General features: G+C 33.2%; 1 protein-coding gene across 1 annotated transcript; it reads left to right on the top strand.

Annotated features, from left to right (window-relative positions):
* Positions 1 to 13288: 13288 nt before the first annotated feature.
* LOC140438616 (protein FAM200C-like) lies at positions 13289 to 13807 on the top strand. Its single transcript, XM_072528276.1, has one exon. The coding sequence runs from the start codon at positions 13289 to 13291 to the stop codon at positions 13805 to 13807; it is 519 nt and encodes a 172-aa protein (XP_072384377.1).
* Positions 13808 to 20078: the final 6271 nt, after the last annotated feature.

Raw genomic sequence — 20078 nt, 5'->3', positions numbered from 1 at the left:
ATTTAAAAAAATAATAATAATTACTTTCATTATTTAAAAAGATAATTTTTTATTTTCCACAGTTTATAGCCCGATAATATTTGTAGCAACAGAGTTTGTAAATGAATAGAACATAATATGTAAGTTTTTTCTTCTTTATTATTTTGGTATAAATCTCTGTAACTATTATTATAGTATTTTTGTGCCACTATATTTTTGAAACTATTTGTAGTGAGACAACAATAAATGTTTAATTTATTTCTCCAACCAATTTGATTATTATTTATTTTAGAAAAGTCTCCTAACCTCCTTTTGTGTTTTTTTGGGAAGAAAGAACATTTCTTTCCTCCAACAGGAAGTTTTCTCGAAGCGGCGTCACATTTAAAATAGCTAGAGGTCTTTCTTGTTGTTGCTATTTGCCCATTTGTCCAGGAGATTAATATATACCCTCTTTTTGTTTCATTTTGTAGTTGCCCCAATCCGACCTCTTGTCATCCACGACCCAGCTCTCCAAATAAGCCCTGAGTGCCGTGCACACAGTATCGTTTATTTTGCTTGCCCTATATTCACCCCAGTAACTTCTGTCCCAATTTTCAAACTTCTATAATTATACCCTATGTGGTAGGCAAAATATTTCATTACAAAATATACAAAATGCTGCTTAAACTAATAGTGTACAATAATTTTCAAAATTCTATTGCGAAAAGAAATTTTACTAACATATCATGTTTTGGCAAATATTTAAAATGTCATATATCTTCTTCTTCTTCTTAGTCGTTAACCTGATGCAGGTATCGTGATATCATGAAGCTATTAGCTAAATTTCCCAATGTTCCTCCACGTTTTTCTATCTTCTGCCATTCTAGCACATTCTGACAATGGAGCGCCAATGGTAGCAACAATATGGTCCGTGTATCGTGTGGTAGATCTACCTCTATTTCTTTTGCCTTCTACTTTTCCCTGGATGGTAAGTTTTTCAAGACCATTTATTCGAAGCACATGTCCAAAATAGCTTATTATTTGTTCTGATATTTGTGTTCTTAGTTGTTTCTTTATGTTTAGCTGGTCCAGTATGGATTCATTTGTTCTTCGGGCCACCCATGGCATTCTCAGCATTCGTCTCCAGCAGTACATCTCAAATACATCTATGTATTTAAGATGTACTGCTCAAGAAATGTCATATATATATATATATATATATATATATATATATATATATATATATATATATATATATATTGTCATACTTTTTTTTTCCCAACCAAAGAAAAATAAATAAAAATATCCATCGGAATAAAATTTTAAGATATCAATATAAACAAAAATGTATGTAGTAATTTAAGATAAGATTTAGTGTAGATAAGAATAGAAATTTTTTCCGTTTCAAACAAAATTATCAAAAAATCCTTGGTTTAGAATTAGAAGACATTTTACGATTTACGATTGGACGATCGTTTTTAAATGGGAATTTTGTGAGCCGATCATGAGACGGGAGAAGTTAGTCATATTTTGGTCATCGAAAGGAAACAGTCGTTTATCTCAAGATAGGGTGTGGTTCGTGAGTTTGGATACCGGCGTAACGAAAAGAAGTGAATAGTTTGAAGAAGGAGATAACAAGTAGATTAAAAGAGGTCCTTGTATCTACCGTGGGCATTTTATAAAGTATATGTGAAAGTATTCTTACGGCATCAAGTTGACAAAAGGAGATCCTGGTGTCATAAATAAATAGCTGAGTTTGGAGAAGTGAATCAGGTGTTTTTTGTGTAGTCTGCAGGAGGTTTGCAGAGACGTTAAGAAAGAGCCGAGGTGCCAAAGAGGAGAGATCACATCGTTGAGGAGACTGGACTTTTCTGGGTATTTTCCAACACACAACTCAAGAAGAAAATAAGCTGTAAGTGTTTGTACAATTGAATTTTATATCTGTGAAGGATCGTTTCGACATCATAGTCATTAGCATTCAAATTTAAGAACTGAGGTTTTGTTAGGCTAATCAAAATTTTAAAGTTTTGTTGTTTCTTGTTTCAAGTAAAGAAAATTTTAAGTAAAATTGGTTTTTCACGTAATATAAATGTATGTAGCTTTATAATCTTATTATCATAAAAATTTGATTTATTTTCTTGTATGCTGATTGATAAGATAACGACAGAATTTAATAATTGTTTTATTCGTTCATATAAAATAAAGAAACGTAAATCTTTGTAATATAATATATTTGTATTCTTATCCTTTCTTCTCTACCCGACAAAAGACAACTAAAAAATCTTTTGAATCCATCGAACACAGGTAGTATAAAGATTATTTTACTTTTGATAACAAATAAGTTATAATTTTTTTTTATTGGCTCAATAAACTAAGATTAAAGTCAAAATAAACAATCATAACAATATATATATATATATATATATATATATATATATATATATATATATACGTGCATATCATAACAACAAAATGAAGAAATTTATACTAAAATTTAAACTTTGATATTTAATGAAGATGGTTAGTTTTAATCAATTTATAAATAATTTAGAATTCACCATATTATGGACTACCTAAATTTTAATATTCATAAAAAGAAGTGTTTTTAATTTAAAAGTAAAGCATTAAATTCTATTATTTACATTTTTGCTAGTCTTAAGTTCGTTGTAAAATGAATGGTACACTGGATCAAGGTATTGCAGAAGGAAAAGCAACCTTTTTTTGTTTTATGGATTTAAGTTCACTATAAACAGGTTCTAATGCAGGATCCATCTACTGTCCTCTGCGTTCAATATTAAGCTTAGAAATGTCAAGGCCCTTATGTGAATATTTAATGTCTATAACACCCAACTCTTTACAAAAAAAGAACTTTCATATCATGCCATTTCACATTTTTATTATCCACACCTTTATTACGCTTTACATAAATATTTTGGAAAAGTTTTGAATACGCTGGAAAATCTTTCCTTTGTATTTCGATAACTTGAAATTTCCTCTTAGCAGAGACAGATCTAACAAACTGGTACCAGTTATAAGATATCATTATTTCAGTTTGTGACGATTTTTTGGCACGCTCAATTCTCACATGGTCGACATTACATTCCATTCTAGAATGACCCACTTCCAGGAACTTGTGTTCTATTAGTGGTAGTGGAAGATGGTGCTCCTGCAACAATGTTATTTTTATTACAATTTTTTCAACTGTATGAACTAAGCTGTCAAGGTGTTTTGAAAGACAGGAAGCTACTTGATCTGGTCCACGGTCTGAGAACCCCTCATGCCACATAAAACCTAAAGTGGTATTTTCAGTGCAATTTTGATGATAAGGTTATATGTCCAGAGCAATCTTTTATAGTAGACTACATTTGTACTAAAATTGGGGGTTGGTGGGTTCTGTTGCACGTCAAATACTAAAACATATATATTTTACCAGGCTGCATTTTAAAAGGCTGCAACCAGTATAAATATCTAGGAAGCATCATATCAGCAGATGGCAGAGTTAAGATAGATGTACAAAACCGAATAACCCAAGGGAAAAAATGCATCCGAATACTGAATTCATTACTGTGGTCTAATAAAATAAAGATGCATACCAAACTTCGCGTATACAGAGCAATTGTAGAACCAATTACCACATATGGTGCCGAATGTTGGACGATGACAAAGAATGAACGAGATAAAGTAGACGTTGTGGTAATGGATTATCTTAGAAGGTCATGTCGAGTATCGAGAATGGAAAGAATCAGGAATGAGAAAATACGAAACCGTACAGGAATTAGAGATACTTTTTCAGATAGAATATAAGGAAGGCAATTACAATGGTATGGTCACGTGATGAGAATGGAGGAGGAGCGGTGGCCAAAGAAAGCTTTAATGTATGTTCCGCCAGAAAGAAGGAAAAGGGGAAGACCACCAAATTCCTGGAGAAGGGAAATTACAAAAACAATGCAATCTAGAGGCTTAGAAGAGGGAGATTGGAGAGATAGGAAAAGATGGATGCTGAAATGCGGGAAGCGGCAATCGCCGTAGGACCCCAGTTATATGATGATGATATATTTTACCGCTACTATTTCTGGAGAACTCTATGTCTGTGTTTTTTATCAAAGGCAATTTTTTCTAGCTAAATGTGTTTAGTTTTCTCTTTATTCATGGCTGCACGTATGTCATGTCTTACAAGTATCAATACTAGGATTTTTAAATTTCTTTCCAAGTTCTATAAAAATCGTAGCATAAAATGAATGGGATACAGGCATTGTTCTATTTGATGCATAAAGATCATATATGAGTTTCATATTTAGGTTGGGAGCTAGATTAAATGGGAAATGAAAGTGAGTAGCAACATACAGAAAATAAAATACATAGAACTTTGTAAGATAATAAAGAAAAGTATTAAGAAAGACATAAAAAAATACGATGAAAGACTGGTAGAAAATGCAGTCGAAAACAGGAAAAAAAATTGTTGCTCTAACAAACGAAAACACCAGAATTACAGACAGAAATTAAATAATGCAACTAAATTCTACAGCGAACTATACAAAGCCCCTGACATACATGAAGAAGTAATCAGTAACCAAGAAGATGTACCAGAAGTCTTTCCGGAAGAAGTAGAATCGACAATTGCAAAAATGAAAAGCGGTAAAGCATCTGGAATAGATGGTAAAACAGCGGAACTGCTTAAATACGCTGACAATAAAACTTGTAAAATCTTAGCAGGCATATTTACAAACTGCCTAAGATCGAGATGCATACCAGACCACTGGAATACAGAAAACATAATTTTCATTTATAAGAAAGGTAGCAAAGAGGATAGCAAGTCTACTGATATAAGTCTACTACCAATCGTATACAGGATATTCACAAAGATCATCAACAACAGATTAACAAACGCATTAGATGCTGCAGAGCCGAGAGAACAAGCTGGATTCAGATGTTGATTCAGTACCATAGATCATATTCATACACTTTAAGAACTAATGAGTATAGCTAAAGAATATGAAATACCGCTAGCATTAACCTTCATAGATTACGAGAAGGCTTTCGATTCTATATATCCTAAGGCAGTAATAGAAGTTTTGACCAACTAAGACATTGACACACCGTACATAGAAAATTTAGCAAATATATACATACAAGCAAAAGATTAACATCTCACCTGACAAGACGATGTACGGTGGACGCCTACGCAGAAATGCATGGCACCTTAAGAAGAAGAAGCAAAAGATAAGGTAAAAATTTATGAAAACACTCCAGAATTTCTCACTACCAGAGGCGTCCGACAAGGAGACGCAATATCACCAAAGCTCTTCACTGCAACTCTAGAAAATATATTAGGCAAAAATGAACTGGCAGAACAAAGCAATATACATTGATGGAGAATATATCCACCATCTAAGATTTGCAGATGACATTGTTCTGATTGCTAACAATCCTGCAGAAAGTTATAAGCGACAAATCGCAGCTAGCAATAAAGTTGGCCTAAAAATGAACTTGACAAAAACAAAAAGCATGTACAACGAGCTAGTGGATGTCCAAGATGTAATAATAAACAACAATGCACTTGAGAGTAGACGAGTATGTATACCTGGGACAATAAATACATAAGTCTGGCTCCTTACTTCCAGAAATCAACAGAAGAATGAAACTAGCTTAGACGTCTTTTGGTAGAAATGCTGTTATATTCATATCGAATATGCTAATCCACCTGTATAAAAAAGCATTCGATCAGTGTATACTAGAAATCATGACATACGGCTGCGAAACTTGGACACTAAAGAAAGAGATAATATCGAAAATCAGTCACTCAAAGGACAATGGAGCGATGCATGCTAGGTATAACAATGAGAGATCGAAAAAGGATAGAATAATTCAGACAGAAAATTAAGGTTATTGATGTAATCCATAGAATTAAATCTTTAACACTTTGGCTACGGTGTGTACCATTTCTGGTATACAGTTGATATTTACCAGAAACTGCGTGTACCAAATTTGGTCACATGAAATGGTAATGTTTCAAGCTGTGTTTACATTTGGTGAACACAGTTCTGATGGTTTTAAATGCGTATCTAGGTTCCTACAGTTTACTGCTAAATTATGGCGAAGTAGTTTGGGACTTATTCAACAGATGGCCGTACCATGACCGATTTTCTAAAATTTTGGCGAAGCAGTTTGAGACTCCTTCAGCAGATAGCATATTTATGACCATTTTCTGACTTGCAGAAACTTGATATTTGTACATTAGTATTGTTTGTTTACGTTTCTAAAATTAGTACAAAATGTCAAATAAAAAATTAAGTGATGCTGAACTACTTGAAATAGCGGAGAATATGAGTGAAATGGAGTATGAATTTATTAGTGAAGATGATGATGATGATGCTGTGGATATAGATGATTAAAATTATCAAGATTCGTATTCTTTTTTAATTTAGAAATGAACAGTGATGGGCAAGAGTTAGAATTCAAATCTGATCTAAAATCTCTCAACAACGATTCTGAACCTGATAATTTTTTTTACTAATCCTAATCGTAATGTCATTTGCAATAACTGTGCAGGAAATATATAAATTAGTATTCACTTTTATAGTTTTGAGTTTATAATTTTGTAGGTAATTTGAACACATTTACTTTCACGGAAAATTCAGGATTCTCCCAACGTTTTTTTGCACAAGGGGAAGGAGATCATCCAATTCATTTTTATAAATTATTTATTGACAACGATATCTTATCACTTATTGCCGAGGAAACCAACAGAATATGCTGAACAGAAAATAGTATCAGGAATTACAAATGAAACATTAACAAAAACAGCATTATTGGGACAATGGAGAAACATAAACCAATCCGAAATTTTTTCTTAGGTCTTCTAATATGGATGGGTTTGGATCGTAAACCCACTTTGAAAGATTATTTTAGCACCAATATGCTGTACAAAAATGAAATTGGAAAATTTGTTCACATTTCCAGGATAAGGTTTGAGCTTCATTTGTCCAATTTGCACTTCTCAAACAACGAAATTGCCTCAGATGATAGGCTTAAAAAATTACTTCCCTTGCAAGATTTGTTAATCAAGACTTTCCAGTCGGCATATACTCCTGACAAGAATGTGTTTATAGATGAGACGATGATTCCTTTTCGACGACGACTGAGCTTTCGCCAATATATACCGAGGAAACGTCACAAATACGGTGTGCAATTATTTAAACTGTGTAAAGTGAATGGTTACACATACAATTTTAAAATTTATACAGGAAAAGAGCAAACACCTAATAAAAAACCAATTGGTACAAAAAACACAGGAAGCATAATCTAAAAGTAGTAAGTGAGGCTAAATTAAAAAGGGGTGAATTAGTCATGAGACAGAGCAACAGTAAAGTCATAATTGGAAAATGGAAAGACAAAAGAGATGTCATGTTTCTCACTACGTGTCTGTGCCTGAAATAGTGGACTTGCCAATAAAAAGGGCTGTCGTGAGAAAGCCTTCTACAATCGTGCCGTATAATAATGTGAAATCATTTATAGACATTTCTGATTAAAAAGCATCATATTCATCAGCAGTGCGTAGGGGTATTAAATGGTATAGGAAAGTTTCAATTGAACTTTTGGTTAACACATCTATTATAAATGCACATACTGCATATAAAGGTATAACAAACAAAAAGATAAGTGTTACTTAATTTAGAGAAGAAATCGCCTCAGAAATTTTTCGTAGTAAAAATACTCAGATAAAAAATTTGGATGATCGTCGTGTTAACCAGGAAATAAATCACAAACTTTCCGAAGTAGAACAGAGAGGTCGTTATACAAGATGTTAAAAAATTAATAGTGCTAGAAACGAACGTAAATTTGCTATAAAAGAAACAAAACCTGTTAAAACATCTTGTCTAGCATGAAGGGATAAGTTTTTGTGTACCAACTGCTTTTTTGCCACTCATTACTGTCAAGCAAAAAAATGAACATTGTGTCCAAAAATGGTACACATAGTTTCCAAGAAGATAATTACGCATTTATTTCTGTCACAAACTGTTTGTACCATTTTTTGACACGGCCTTACACATAATTTTTTCAAAAAAATACCTAAATGTTGATATTTACATGTTTTTAGTATTAAATATTGTGAATTTTATCAAAATATAGTTTAAGTTTCTGACAAAAAACTTCAAATTTATAGACAGTAGCCAAAGTGTTAAAATGGCAGTGGATGGGACATTTAGCGAGAAGAACTGACAATAGGTGGTCCACTAGAATTACACTGTGGTATCCAAGAGGCGGCAAGAGACCAAGAACACGTCTAAATTTAAGATAGGACTATGACATAAGGAAACAAGCCGGTGCAACATGGCACAGAAAAGCGATTTTTAGACAATCGTTGGCAGATATGAAGAATGAATATGTAAGGGAGGCTACACCATCATTGGTAGAATATGCTGAGAATGATGATGATGATGATGATATATACGTATGGCATTGGGGCTTAGAAAAGCTTTAACAATAATTCTAATTCGCGGATATTTGTCCCATAAAAAGTTGGAAATATTGGTTTTTTAATTGTTTAAATAGAAGATATGGACTTTTGGTTATGGACATTCATTCTGTGCAATCAGTATTATTTGTTGATCGTAAATTTATATTAAAGTAAAGATAGTTATTCTTAATGTTCATGTTTTAAGGTTCATCATCATCATCATCAATCAGCCCTGAGTTGTCCATTGTTGAACATAGGCCTCCTCTAGACTTTTCCATCTGCTTCTGTTCTGCGCCTCTGCTAGTCAATTGGTCACGATTCTCTTGAGATCGTCGGTCCATCGCGTTGGGGGGTCTTCCTCGGCTTCGCTTGTCAGCCCGTGGTCTCCACTTAAGCAATTTTTTGTCCAACTGTCGTCTTTCATTCTTGCAACATGTCCTGCCCATCTCCATTTTTGCCTTGTAATATGTTCGATAATGTATTCCACTCCGGTTCATCTACGAACTTCCCCGTTTCTTATTCTATTTCTTAAGCTTATTCCAAGCATTGATCTCTCCATCTTCCGTTGTGTCCTTCTCAATTTTTCGGCTGATGTTTTTGTGAGAGTTAAGGTTTCTGCTCCGTATGTGAGGACTGGTAGAATGCACTGGTTAAAAGCTTTTCTTTTTAAATGGATCGGTATATTTGTTTTAAATACGTCTCTCATTTTTCCGAATGCAGCCCAACCCAGACTTATTCTTCTGAGTAGCTCGCATGTTTGGTTATCTCGCGTTAACCTTATTTCGTGACCCAAATACACATATTTTTCCACAAGTTTTATGGGCGACTTTTCGATTTCTATTAGCTCATTGGGAACGAAATTGGTCATCATTTTTGGTTTTCCATAGTTTTTTTTTAAACCGACTTTCTGGGTTACTTGCTCTAGTTGTTGTAGCATAACTCTGGCTTCTCCTAAGTTGTCTGTTATGAGAACAATATCATCGGCATATCTGAGATGATTGAATATCTTTCTATCGATGCTAATACCCTTTGATTCCCACTCTAGCCGTTTAAATGCGTACTCCATAACTGTTATAAATAGTTTTGGCGACAAGGTATCTCCCTGCCGCACCCCTCTGCCAATTTTTATCTTCTCAGTCATGCAATGGAGGTTAAAGGTTGTTGTCGGATTTCAAGATAGCAACTGTTTCGAATGTGTCAAATGCTTTGTGAAAGTCGACAAAGATAAGAGCAAGGGGTCTGTTATATTCGACAGACTTTTCAACTAGAGTTTTAAGGCATTGCAAATGGTCGTTTGTTCCGTGTCCCGCTCGAAATCCTGCCTGTTCTTTTGATTAATAGAAATCGAGTTTTGCTTCTAATCTGTTTGTCAGTATTCGAGTAAAGAGCTTGTATAGGTGGTTAAGCAAACTAAGGTTTTAAGGTTATGTTTGTTTAAAACTTTAATTATTTTTTACTGCCTTGTAATATATTTTGTTGTTGATTTTCTCAGGGTTATTTTAAAAGTGATTAATAAATCATTTAATTTATTCACGAAGTTAAAAAATATTTAAATTCATGTTTTATTCTTTTTTTGTTGACAAAAAGTTTGACATTTTACAACAATGCGAGTATTATTAAAAAGCACTTCACTATTATAGTATATTAGATATTATTAATAATGTGACATAAAATATAAAATACACTATGAGTTTCCATAGAATATGGAAACTAAACATGTTTGACTCAATCATCAGCGCTTCCCGAGAGGGATAATGCTAAACATCGTTATATTATATGTATATATCAGTAAAATATGTGGAGCTGACTATATTATGAGAAATTTTAAAGCATATTGTGTTTTATGTTTGATGTTACATTATTAAGCATGAATTTACATGAAGCAACCGTCAAATTGAGATATTTATTTTGTATTCTGAATATATACCAAAGGTGCTGGTGAAACAAAAGCCTTGTCCATTAAGCCTTGTCATTGAGATGGAATTCGTATTTTAGTATAATTACTTATTAATACTACAATATAGATATTATATGTGTTTTCACCATTACCTTAATGTGATATCGTTTTAATTTATATATTTTTCTGAGGCTTCATATCCGAACGCTGCCCGTTGTATGTATTTTCTTTTGGGTATTAACTTAGTACGGTAAGAACTTTCACAATATCAAACTTTAAATAAAAAAAAAATAATAAATTTAGTTCTATTATAGAAGAATAGTATTAGGACTTTAAAATTTTCTTGAAACTGCAATATTCTTATCTAATATATTCTAATTCAATATATTTTTAATATTGTTCTGAAGCTATTTTCTTGTGGCATTTTAAATTAATTACTATTTAAATGGGAATAAGCCACAATTAAAGGTTAAAATACGTTTATTGGCGTTTCAATTTCCACTTCGGAAATCGTTCTCAAAATACAAACATTAGTAAATTAAACAAATTTCGACTTTACTTATAAGATAGTTCATTCGATTACATGAAATCAACTTTAACTTGAGAATATCCGTCAGAAATTTGGTGTTTATTGAAGGTAAACTAAATGCACGGTCAAATACTTACCATGTCGGGATAGTAATATGAGGTTTTTTCCTGGTTTTTCTCTCATAATTTACTATGGAATCACTAACAGAAGAATTTTACTGTCATCATGGCATGTATTTGTCTTCTTAAAGACGAATTACATGTTATGATCTTTTCTGACGGATATTCTCAAGTTAAAGTTGATTTCATGTAATCGAATAAACTATCTTATAAGTAAAGTCGTCCCAGGAACGCAACTCAACAATATTGGCAATATCATTTTAAAGTGGTCTACTTAAAAATGTATAATGTATGTCTGAATTGTCAATATAGATGAGTCAGATAAAATTAAATTGTTAGAAGAATTTTTCACTAAGTAACAAAAAACAAAATTTGTTTAATTTACTAATGTTTGTATTTTGAGAGCGATTTCCGAAGTGGAAATTGAAACGTCAATAAACGTATTTTAACCTTTAATTGTGGCTTATTCCCATTTAAATAGTAATCAATATATTTTTCATTCGACTGGCCTAAATTGGTAAGACATAGAAATCTTACCATATCCAAACTGCTGAAAATGGAAAAATAATTAAATCCATTTAAAAGATAGAACCGACATTCGTTGCAGGAAGATAGTTACGACACTGAGAAGGAAAGAGTTGCAGTCGAGAATAATAGCGACTTGAATGAGACCAATTATTATTCCTGCGTTTGATCTTTCTATTCACTCGCCACATTACAAAAGCTCCATCGCTTCTCCCACCACGTTCGTACACTGATGTGGTGCATCATTAGTGGCTTAAAAACAGCATGTGAATCGGTAAATCGTGAACGGCAAGCCACAACAATCCCCCTGAAAAGTCCGCAAGTTCCTCCCACAACACAGGTTCACGTTGCCGCAGCCGCGTAAATTAACGTTACCGGGTGACGAGTGCCTCCCTAGCGACATCTACAATTGCACGATGCACTGAATTATATCCGGCGATTACTCAGCCTCCGCATCTACCGGGGGCAATCTTTCGGAATATAAATTTCGACTTTTGGAGCTATATTGTTTAGTGAGTTGCAAAATATTTCGGTAGCGTTTTCCCAGAGGTAAGGGCCAAGGCTATTATAACATACAGAATGTCATTATAGTCTTAATAAGACTATACATATTTTACAAAATTCTTTAGTTTGACAGTTCTTTCCTAAATATTAAGTACTTGATATTTAATACATATTTATTATTGATTTGACGACAATATAAAAACGTTCAAACATCTTTATAGCAACGTTCTGAAACTGCTTTATTGTGGCAAGTTAAACATTATATTTATATGGGATTAAGACATAATTTATTGTAAAGATAATTACATTTTTACTAAATTAATGTTTGGCCTTCCGAATTACACTCCAGAAATCACTTTCAAAAAAGAATATTTTAAAACTTCTGGGAAGATATATAAGCAATCGGTTGTTGTTTGTAGGTTATGGTTTTTAAAATTAATAATTGACTTGTTTGGCCTTGATAATGTAGGCAAGAGCACGCTTGTGGTTGAAAAAAATTTGAAAGTATTGTTCTCTACCATCGGAATATCAAATTCTGATTCTTTTGTGTGTTTTTTGTATTATGTGTAATGACGTAGATCAGTGTGGTCCAACACTGTTAGGTTCAACCTGTTAGGTCAGGCACGCGGGTCGCATGCGGCTCGAGGCTCGTTAAACTGCGGCCCTCGCAAACACATTTCAAAAATATTGCCATTGATAACTTGTACCTGTTCCAACCCTGTCTAACTTTAAGTAATCTTAAGAAAGTAGTTAACCTTGAACACCCACTCCCGATGAGCGGGCAGTTATCTTCAGTGATCTGCACGTTAATGTTAAATTCAGAAGAGAATCGTACGTTCCAAGGAAAATGGGAAAATCAATATTTCTTCATCGAATTAAAAGGCAAACCTCAGTGCATTATTTATTATCAAGTACTCGCGGTATTAAAAGAATACAATATTAGTAGGCATTATGAAAGCCAACACAAAACAAAATACAACAAATATACAAATATAAGGGTGAAACTCACAATACTCTTGTAAAAGAACTTAAATCTAAATTGAATAAACAAAAAACTTTATTTACAAAATCGACAGCTGTTCAATCATCAAGCTTAGCAGCATCATATGAAGTATGTTTAGAGCTTGTCAAAAGCAAAAAAAGCATTTATAGATGGAGAAATGATCAACCGGTGTGCCGTTAAAATGGCGCGATCCTTTGGAGATGAAAAGATGGTCAAAAATTTTGAATGTGTTTCAGTTTCTCATTAAACTGTATCTAGAAAAGTTGGTGAGCTGAATACTCATGTATTTAAAACAATGGTCGACACAGTTTGTGATTATTTGTACTACTCCTTAGCCCTGGACGAATCTGTTGATATTACTGACAAAAATCAGCTATTAATTTTTGTTAGATGCACCAATGAAGATTTTTGTGTAACTGAGGAACTTCTAAAACTGCACAACATGGAAGACGAAACCAAAGGTATAAATATATTTGAAGCAGTTAGGGACGCTGTGAAAAATATAGACGGTTTTCAAAAGTGCTCTTGCGTTTGCACCGACGGAGCAAAAGCAATGACGGGACGCATAACGGAATTGGCTGGACTTTTGCGGGAAAATGGTGTTAACTGTGTTATGTTTCATTGTATTATCCATCAAGAGGCTCTCTGCGGAAAGATAATTAAAATCAACGATACTATGAAAACTGTAGTGCAGATAGTAAACAGCTTAAGAGGAGGAAACAGAGCTCAGCGACAACGAAAATTCATCTCTTTCTTGGAGGAATTAAATACTGAATATAAGGACGTCGCCCTACATTCAGAGATACGCTGGTAAAGTGCATTTAAATACCTTAGAAAAAATTTTTTCTTCAAGAAAAGAGATCTTACTGTTTTTTAAAACGGAAATTGTTATTAACACGGACGTATTGATAACAAAGCTTAAGAACAAAACATTTTTTCATAAACTGGCATTTCCAACAAACATTATCTCTCACTTGAATACATTAAACCTACAACTCCATGGGTAAAATAAGACAGTATCACAGTTGGTTGGTCAAATTGAAACATTTCGTAAAAAACTTGATCTTTTCGAGAACTGCATGAAAATAAACGACCTCGCACATTTTCCTGCTTGTTTCGAAATAAATCAAGAAGAAACCATGGTCGATTTCTCGAGGTTTGCAAAAGTTCTTACAGAAATAAAAAGAGAATTCGATGAAAGGTTTTCGGAATTTGATGCACTAAAACCCGATCTTGAGCTTTTTAATAATCCAATGGGAGTCAACAGACAGAATCACTCAGCATAATACCAATTAGAACTGCGCGAACTACAGATACTTGTAGTGTATTTGATGAATATCAAATTAAAGTTAAAGCATTCGACGTTAAAAAAAAAGGTACAAATCATCCGAATCGCTCAGCATCCCTTGATCGCGAGATTCACAAATAAGATGTAGAAAACAAAATACATAAACTAAAAGCAGGCACTTTCTATGACAGAAAACGACAGTCCCAAATTAACAATAAAAATAACGCAAATTTGTCAGAATCTATCTGCATATATTACGAAAAAAATCTTCCAGTACCTAATATTTAAACTAATGATGCCTACTATAAAAGGCAACTTTATGAATACGTATTTAATATTCACGTACTGGCTACATTACAAAGTATCTTCTACATGTATCCAGAAATAGAGGAGAAGAAATGTAGTGATGACGTTTGTTCTCTTGTTTACAACTTCGTATACAATATTATGCGACGAAATACAAAATACCTAAGTATCTTTTGTGACTCTTGCAGTGACCAAAACAAAAATTGACAATGTTTCGGTTCTTTCATCATTTAGTTCATGTAGAAAAAAAGTTGGAATCTAATTGGAAAAAAAGTAGGAATCTTGGTCAAATAACTTAAAATTATATTGTTGTGAAGTTAATTTTTATTAATATATATGTACTTATCATAAAAAAAATTATAAAAAAATTAATTTGATAAAACAAAGATTGTTTTTACAAATAATTATAGTTTTTAAATGAGAATATTTGGAACGTTAAAAGGTACACGTTTGTTATAAATAAATTTATTTATTTATTACCAAATAAAAGCGTTTTTGGGAGTTGATAATATATGTTATTTAGGTGTCTCTGTTCGAGTTACATCGCTAAAAAAAGAAGGAAATTGTATCATTGTCAGCCAACAAATTGTCAATTTACCACATTTTTTTTTCTGTTGCTATTACGTGGTTTACGCAGTTTTTCCATTTCTCTGGCGTAATGACCTGGTACGCTGCTGTAATTAAATTTCGCATTTCAGCTTCTTTAAAATTCGCGTTACGTCCAGCTATATACCGTTTCACTTTACTCCAAACCATTTCGATTGGATTGAGTTCACAGTGATAAGGTGGGAGCCTTAGAATCTTTACATTGTGCTTTTTGGCAATATCTTCTATTATGTACCTGCCATATTTTGCTTTGAAGGCCTTGACTACATCAAGTAACTCGCATTTTAGGTAGTCTTCTTCAAAAAATAGGTCCTGTGACAGAAGCCATTCTTGAATATCTTCTTTTAGTGTTGAACTGATGGCAATTTGTTCTGACTTTCTGCTGTAATAGGAGGCATTGTCCATTAACACAACAATACACTATGTTCTATCTTTCTGCACGGTATTTACGAATTGCGCGTAAATAATAATGACGCCACGAGATGATTTCTGGTTTTTCAATCAACATTGAATTTCTGCCACGTTTTATAAAAACCAAATCCATATCACCCAGCAAGCGATGTAGCGTGGCCCGTGAAAAGTTAGGCAAAGTTTCTTCGACAATTACAGCAGCTAATATGGTGTTTATTGTTAGTGGTATGTTGTCACGAAAAAATTGATGAACTATTCTACGAATTTGGCCCCTGACACCTTCATCGTATTTGTTTTCATGAGAATTACCAACCTTTCGCTTCTTGGGCCTGCTCTTTGAAGATTGTAATCCAGCAGGTTATGAATATTCCTGTCGTATGCGAAACAGAGTCTTTTCGCAAACACCACTCATTTCTGACATTTTCCTAATTACACTTGATACAGAATTGTTGTTATCCTGATTAAGATGATAATTAATAATATTCATTAGTATCTGCTTCTCTGAATGTTTCAGAGCTTTTCCACGTTTCCATTGAACAATTTCCTCCATTTTGCGGTAAAAATTTGGCGTCAAAAATAACAATAGCCAACAACAGAAAATAACAATAATTGCCAAGAGCAAATCACAACAAAAGCTACCAACAAAAAATAACAATAACAAAACAGTAACAGTACATCCAAGATGGTACAAATAATCGTAACTTGAATATGTTTACGCGGTCCGAAGAACAAATAAAGACTAATTAAGGCCCTGGATGTATCAAGCTTTTAAACATATTCTGTACAAGAATTACTCTAATTGCTTCTTAATTACTGAATAACTTGTAAGAAAGTATTTGCAGTTGATATCAACCAAAATTACAAATTTCTTGCACATTATGGCAGTAATTAGAACCGCAGGGACATAAATAACATTTTAAATTTGGTAGTTAGTAGAAATTACCGAAATTATTTTAAACTTTGAAACAAATGTTTATTTAATGCACATTTTATTATACTACTGCTACTAATAAAAGATGAAAGTTAATAAGTTTCTATTAGAAACAAATAATGTATTATGTCAAATTATTAGCAAACGATATTTGTAAATTATATCAAATTGTACGTGAGGACTTGTTGAGAACTTTTAGTTTATTCCGTTTATTTTGAAAGATAGACAATAGAGAACGCCATCGCTGACTGCATAAAACTGGAAATCTCTTGGCGAAATTTCCATAAGATTAGCATTGCATATCTTACTCTGTACAGACTAGTCACTTTGAGACAAAGTATATAAAGATTCTCTGGGCTGATAACGAAATTCCTTAGTTCTATATACATTGTTGAAAAACATTGAAAACGAACAAACAGGCTTGTTTCCCCTTTTTTGTATTTATTGTTTTTTGGCAGCCAGGGTAATACATTAAACAGCAGTTCTTAACCTGTAGTGGTACATATCATGTCAGATGAATTAAGGCAGTTTCTGAACGACGCTGTTAAAGCAGTAAATTTCATTAAGACAAGATCTTTGAATTCTAAAATATTTTGGCTTTTCTGTTCAGAAATGGGAAGTATTCACTACAGTTTGCTCCTTAATACAGAGGTAAGGTGTCTTTCAAGAGGAAAAATACCATCTCTATAATTTGAGTTTTGTTCAAATAGTTGTTTTGTCCGAAGTTCAAATATTACTAGCTAAACAAAATCATGTACTACTGCAAGACAAGTTTATTGACGAAATTTGGTTGTGCCAATTAACATCTCAGTAATATATTTTTCAGACTAAACGATTTGAATTTGAGTTTACAAGGTTACCATAAAACTCGCTTTCTATTATTGGTAAGGTTGTATCGTTTATAAATAAGGTTAAACTTGTACAAACAAGTCTTAAAAATAACTAAAATAATAATAATAACGGATTTATTACGGCTGTCGCCGCTTCTCTGCCCCCAATTTCCACCTTTTTCTGTCATATACAGTTGCCTCTTCTAAGTCTCTTGCCGCCATTGCTTTATCAATATCGTTGTGCCAACTTCTCCGTGGTCGTCCTCTCTTTCTTCTTTCAGGAGGGATCCATTCCAGTACTCTTCTAGACGTATCTGTACTCTGGCATTTTTTTAACATGTCCATAGACTAATTGTTTTCTTTCTATGTCATCAGTGATATTTCTCTCCATTTTCATTTCGTTTCTTATTTGTTCGTATCTAACTCTCTTCAGTTTCGATCTACCGCAGCTTCATCTCAGATAATCCATTTCTGTCGTCATAAGTTTGTTTCTATTAGCTTTGGTGACGTCCCATACTTCCGAACCGTAAAGTGTAATACTTTGGACTATACTACCGTAAATGTGTTTTTTGGTTTCTCGTCGAATTTTTTTTTGCCAGAGAAGAGAGTTTAGGGCACGGTTCGCTGCTCTGCCCTTGTTTATTCTTTCCCTGATTTCATCTGCGCTATTTCCCTTCTTCTTGAAAATGACCCTCAAATATTTGCAGGATTGCACGCCTTTGATTTTGTCGTCTTCCAAGACTAGGTCATATATTTCATCTGTTCCCACTGAGACATATTCACATTTTGTCATATTCATGTTTAGACCTGCCACCTCATATTCTTCTTGCAGTTTTCTTACCATATAGCTAAGATCGTAGCTGTCTTCGGCAATTACTACCTGGTCATCCGCAAAGAAAAGTGTATATAGCTTGTTTTCTTCCACCGTTATTCTCATGTTTCTACATTTTTTTACTCATTTCACTAAGGATCTGTCCAAATAGATTTTAAATAAGGTGGGTGACAGACAGCAGCCTTGTCTTAGTCCCTTTGTTGTTTGAAAAGGAGAGGTGATTTCTTGTCCCATTTTAATTCCTGCAAAATTTTGTTCGTAATATTTTTGAGTGGCGTTAATAAGAATTGGGTTTATTTTCAAGTTACCCTTTTCTATCCATAGTTGGAAGATCGGTACACTGTCATATGCTTTTTCTAAATCTATTAAAGCTATATGAGTTTCTCTATTTCTCTGCACTCGTTTTTCCATTGCAATTTTTAATGTGAAAATATTATCCATAGTGGAGCGTCCGGCCCTAAATCCCGCTTGTTCTTCGGGTTGTTTGTCTTTAATATCATTTTCTATCAGGTTTCGTAGTACTTTTGAGTATAGTCGGCCTATAGTAGCAATCACTGCGATCCTTTTTTTTTTGTTTTTCTTGTGTATTGGAGAGATATACGATTGTCTCCATTCTTCTGGAGCTTCTTCTCCGTTTAAGCATCTTTCGAATAATTTTCGGATCATCTCAAACAGTTTTGATAATCCATACCCAATCAACTCTGGATATATTCCGCCTGGGCCTGGAGATTTTTTAAATTTCATTCCCTTAACTGCTTCTTTCACTTGTTCTATTGATATTTCGAGTCTTCCTTCTACTTCCATTTGTTCATTTGTCTGTTTAAACCTTTATCTTCTCTCTGTTAACAAGTTCTCAAAATGCTCTACCCATGTGTTCTCTGGTATTCTATTTATTATGACTTGGTTTTTTGTCGTTGTTCTCATCGTTTTTATAGTTCTCCGGCTTCAGAGCTCTTTGTCCCTTCTATATGGTTGTCTAGGTAGTGGCATTTTTGTTCCCATGCACTATTTTTCTTTTTAACCACTTCTCGTTTGACTTCTTTATTCAAGTTTTTATATTGTTGTTTTGTATGTTCGTCTCCCTAAATAATAAATAATTATCTTAAAAATAACTTACTTCACCATTTTCCAACACGCGCAAGCTTCGTTACAGATAATGAAATTAATATTAACTTTGCGATATTGTTACGTCGTAAGATTCACTGTGATTAACTAATATAGCAATTTAATGTGTCTTCTAAGGAAAATTATTCTGAATTTGAATTGGTATGAACTGACTTTCTTGTGGAGTCATCGACCCAGGATTTAAGTGCAAGTGAACAGGAAAAACTGACTAATTTGTCGTGTGATGCTGAGCTGAACTAAAGCTTACCATCAAGCGGTGCGACTTCAAGCAACGCGACCTTGGTGAATTTTGCGTCAGAATGAATTTTGATTTTTGTTCTCTGATCACTTCTGAAACTTCTGACTGAAAAATATTAAAATGACATTTGTGGTACATGGCTTAAAAAGATTGAGAACTACATTAAAACATTTTTCACCAGTCGTATCTTATAGGAAATTTAATTATCTATTTTATTTTATTCTGACTTTGCTCCAATAAGTCGTTCTAAAGTTATAAGCAAGAAAAGTAAAAAAACAATGTTTTTAATAATTTTTAAATATTCTTTATTAATATTTTAAATCTATTTGAGAGGGTGGATTTCACAGATCCGCCCTGTGCTATTTAAAGAAGGCTTATAATTATCGTATAAACTTTGAAACAAATGTTTCGCTGAAAGTTTTAGTTTAAAGAAACTACGCTTTATATTTTGTAAGAAAATATACTATAAAAATCAGGTCATATGTAATTAATGAAAAAAAGAGTGTGTAAAAAAGACT

This window comes from Diabrotica undecimpunctata, chromosome 4 (genome assembly GCF_040954645.1).
Source record: "Diabrotica undecimpunctata isolate CICGRU chromosome 4, icDiaUnde3, whole genome shotgun sequence".
In the NCBI taxonomy this organism is placed as follows: Eukaryota; Metazoa; Arthropoda; class Insecta; order Coleoptera; family Chrysomelidae; genus Diabrotica; species Diabrotica undecimpunctata.
The sequence above is the reverse complement of the archived record's forward strand: the minus strand, read 5'-3'. Positions and strand labels throughout refer to the sequence as shown.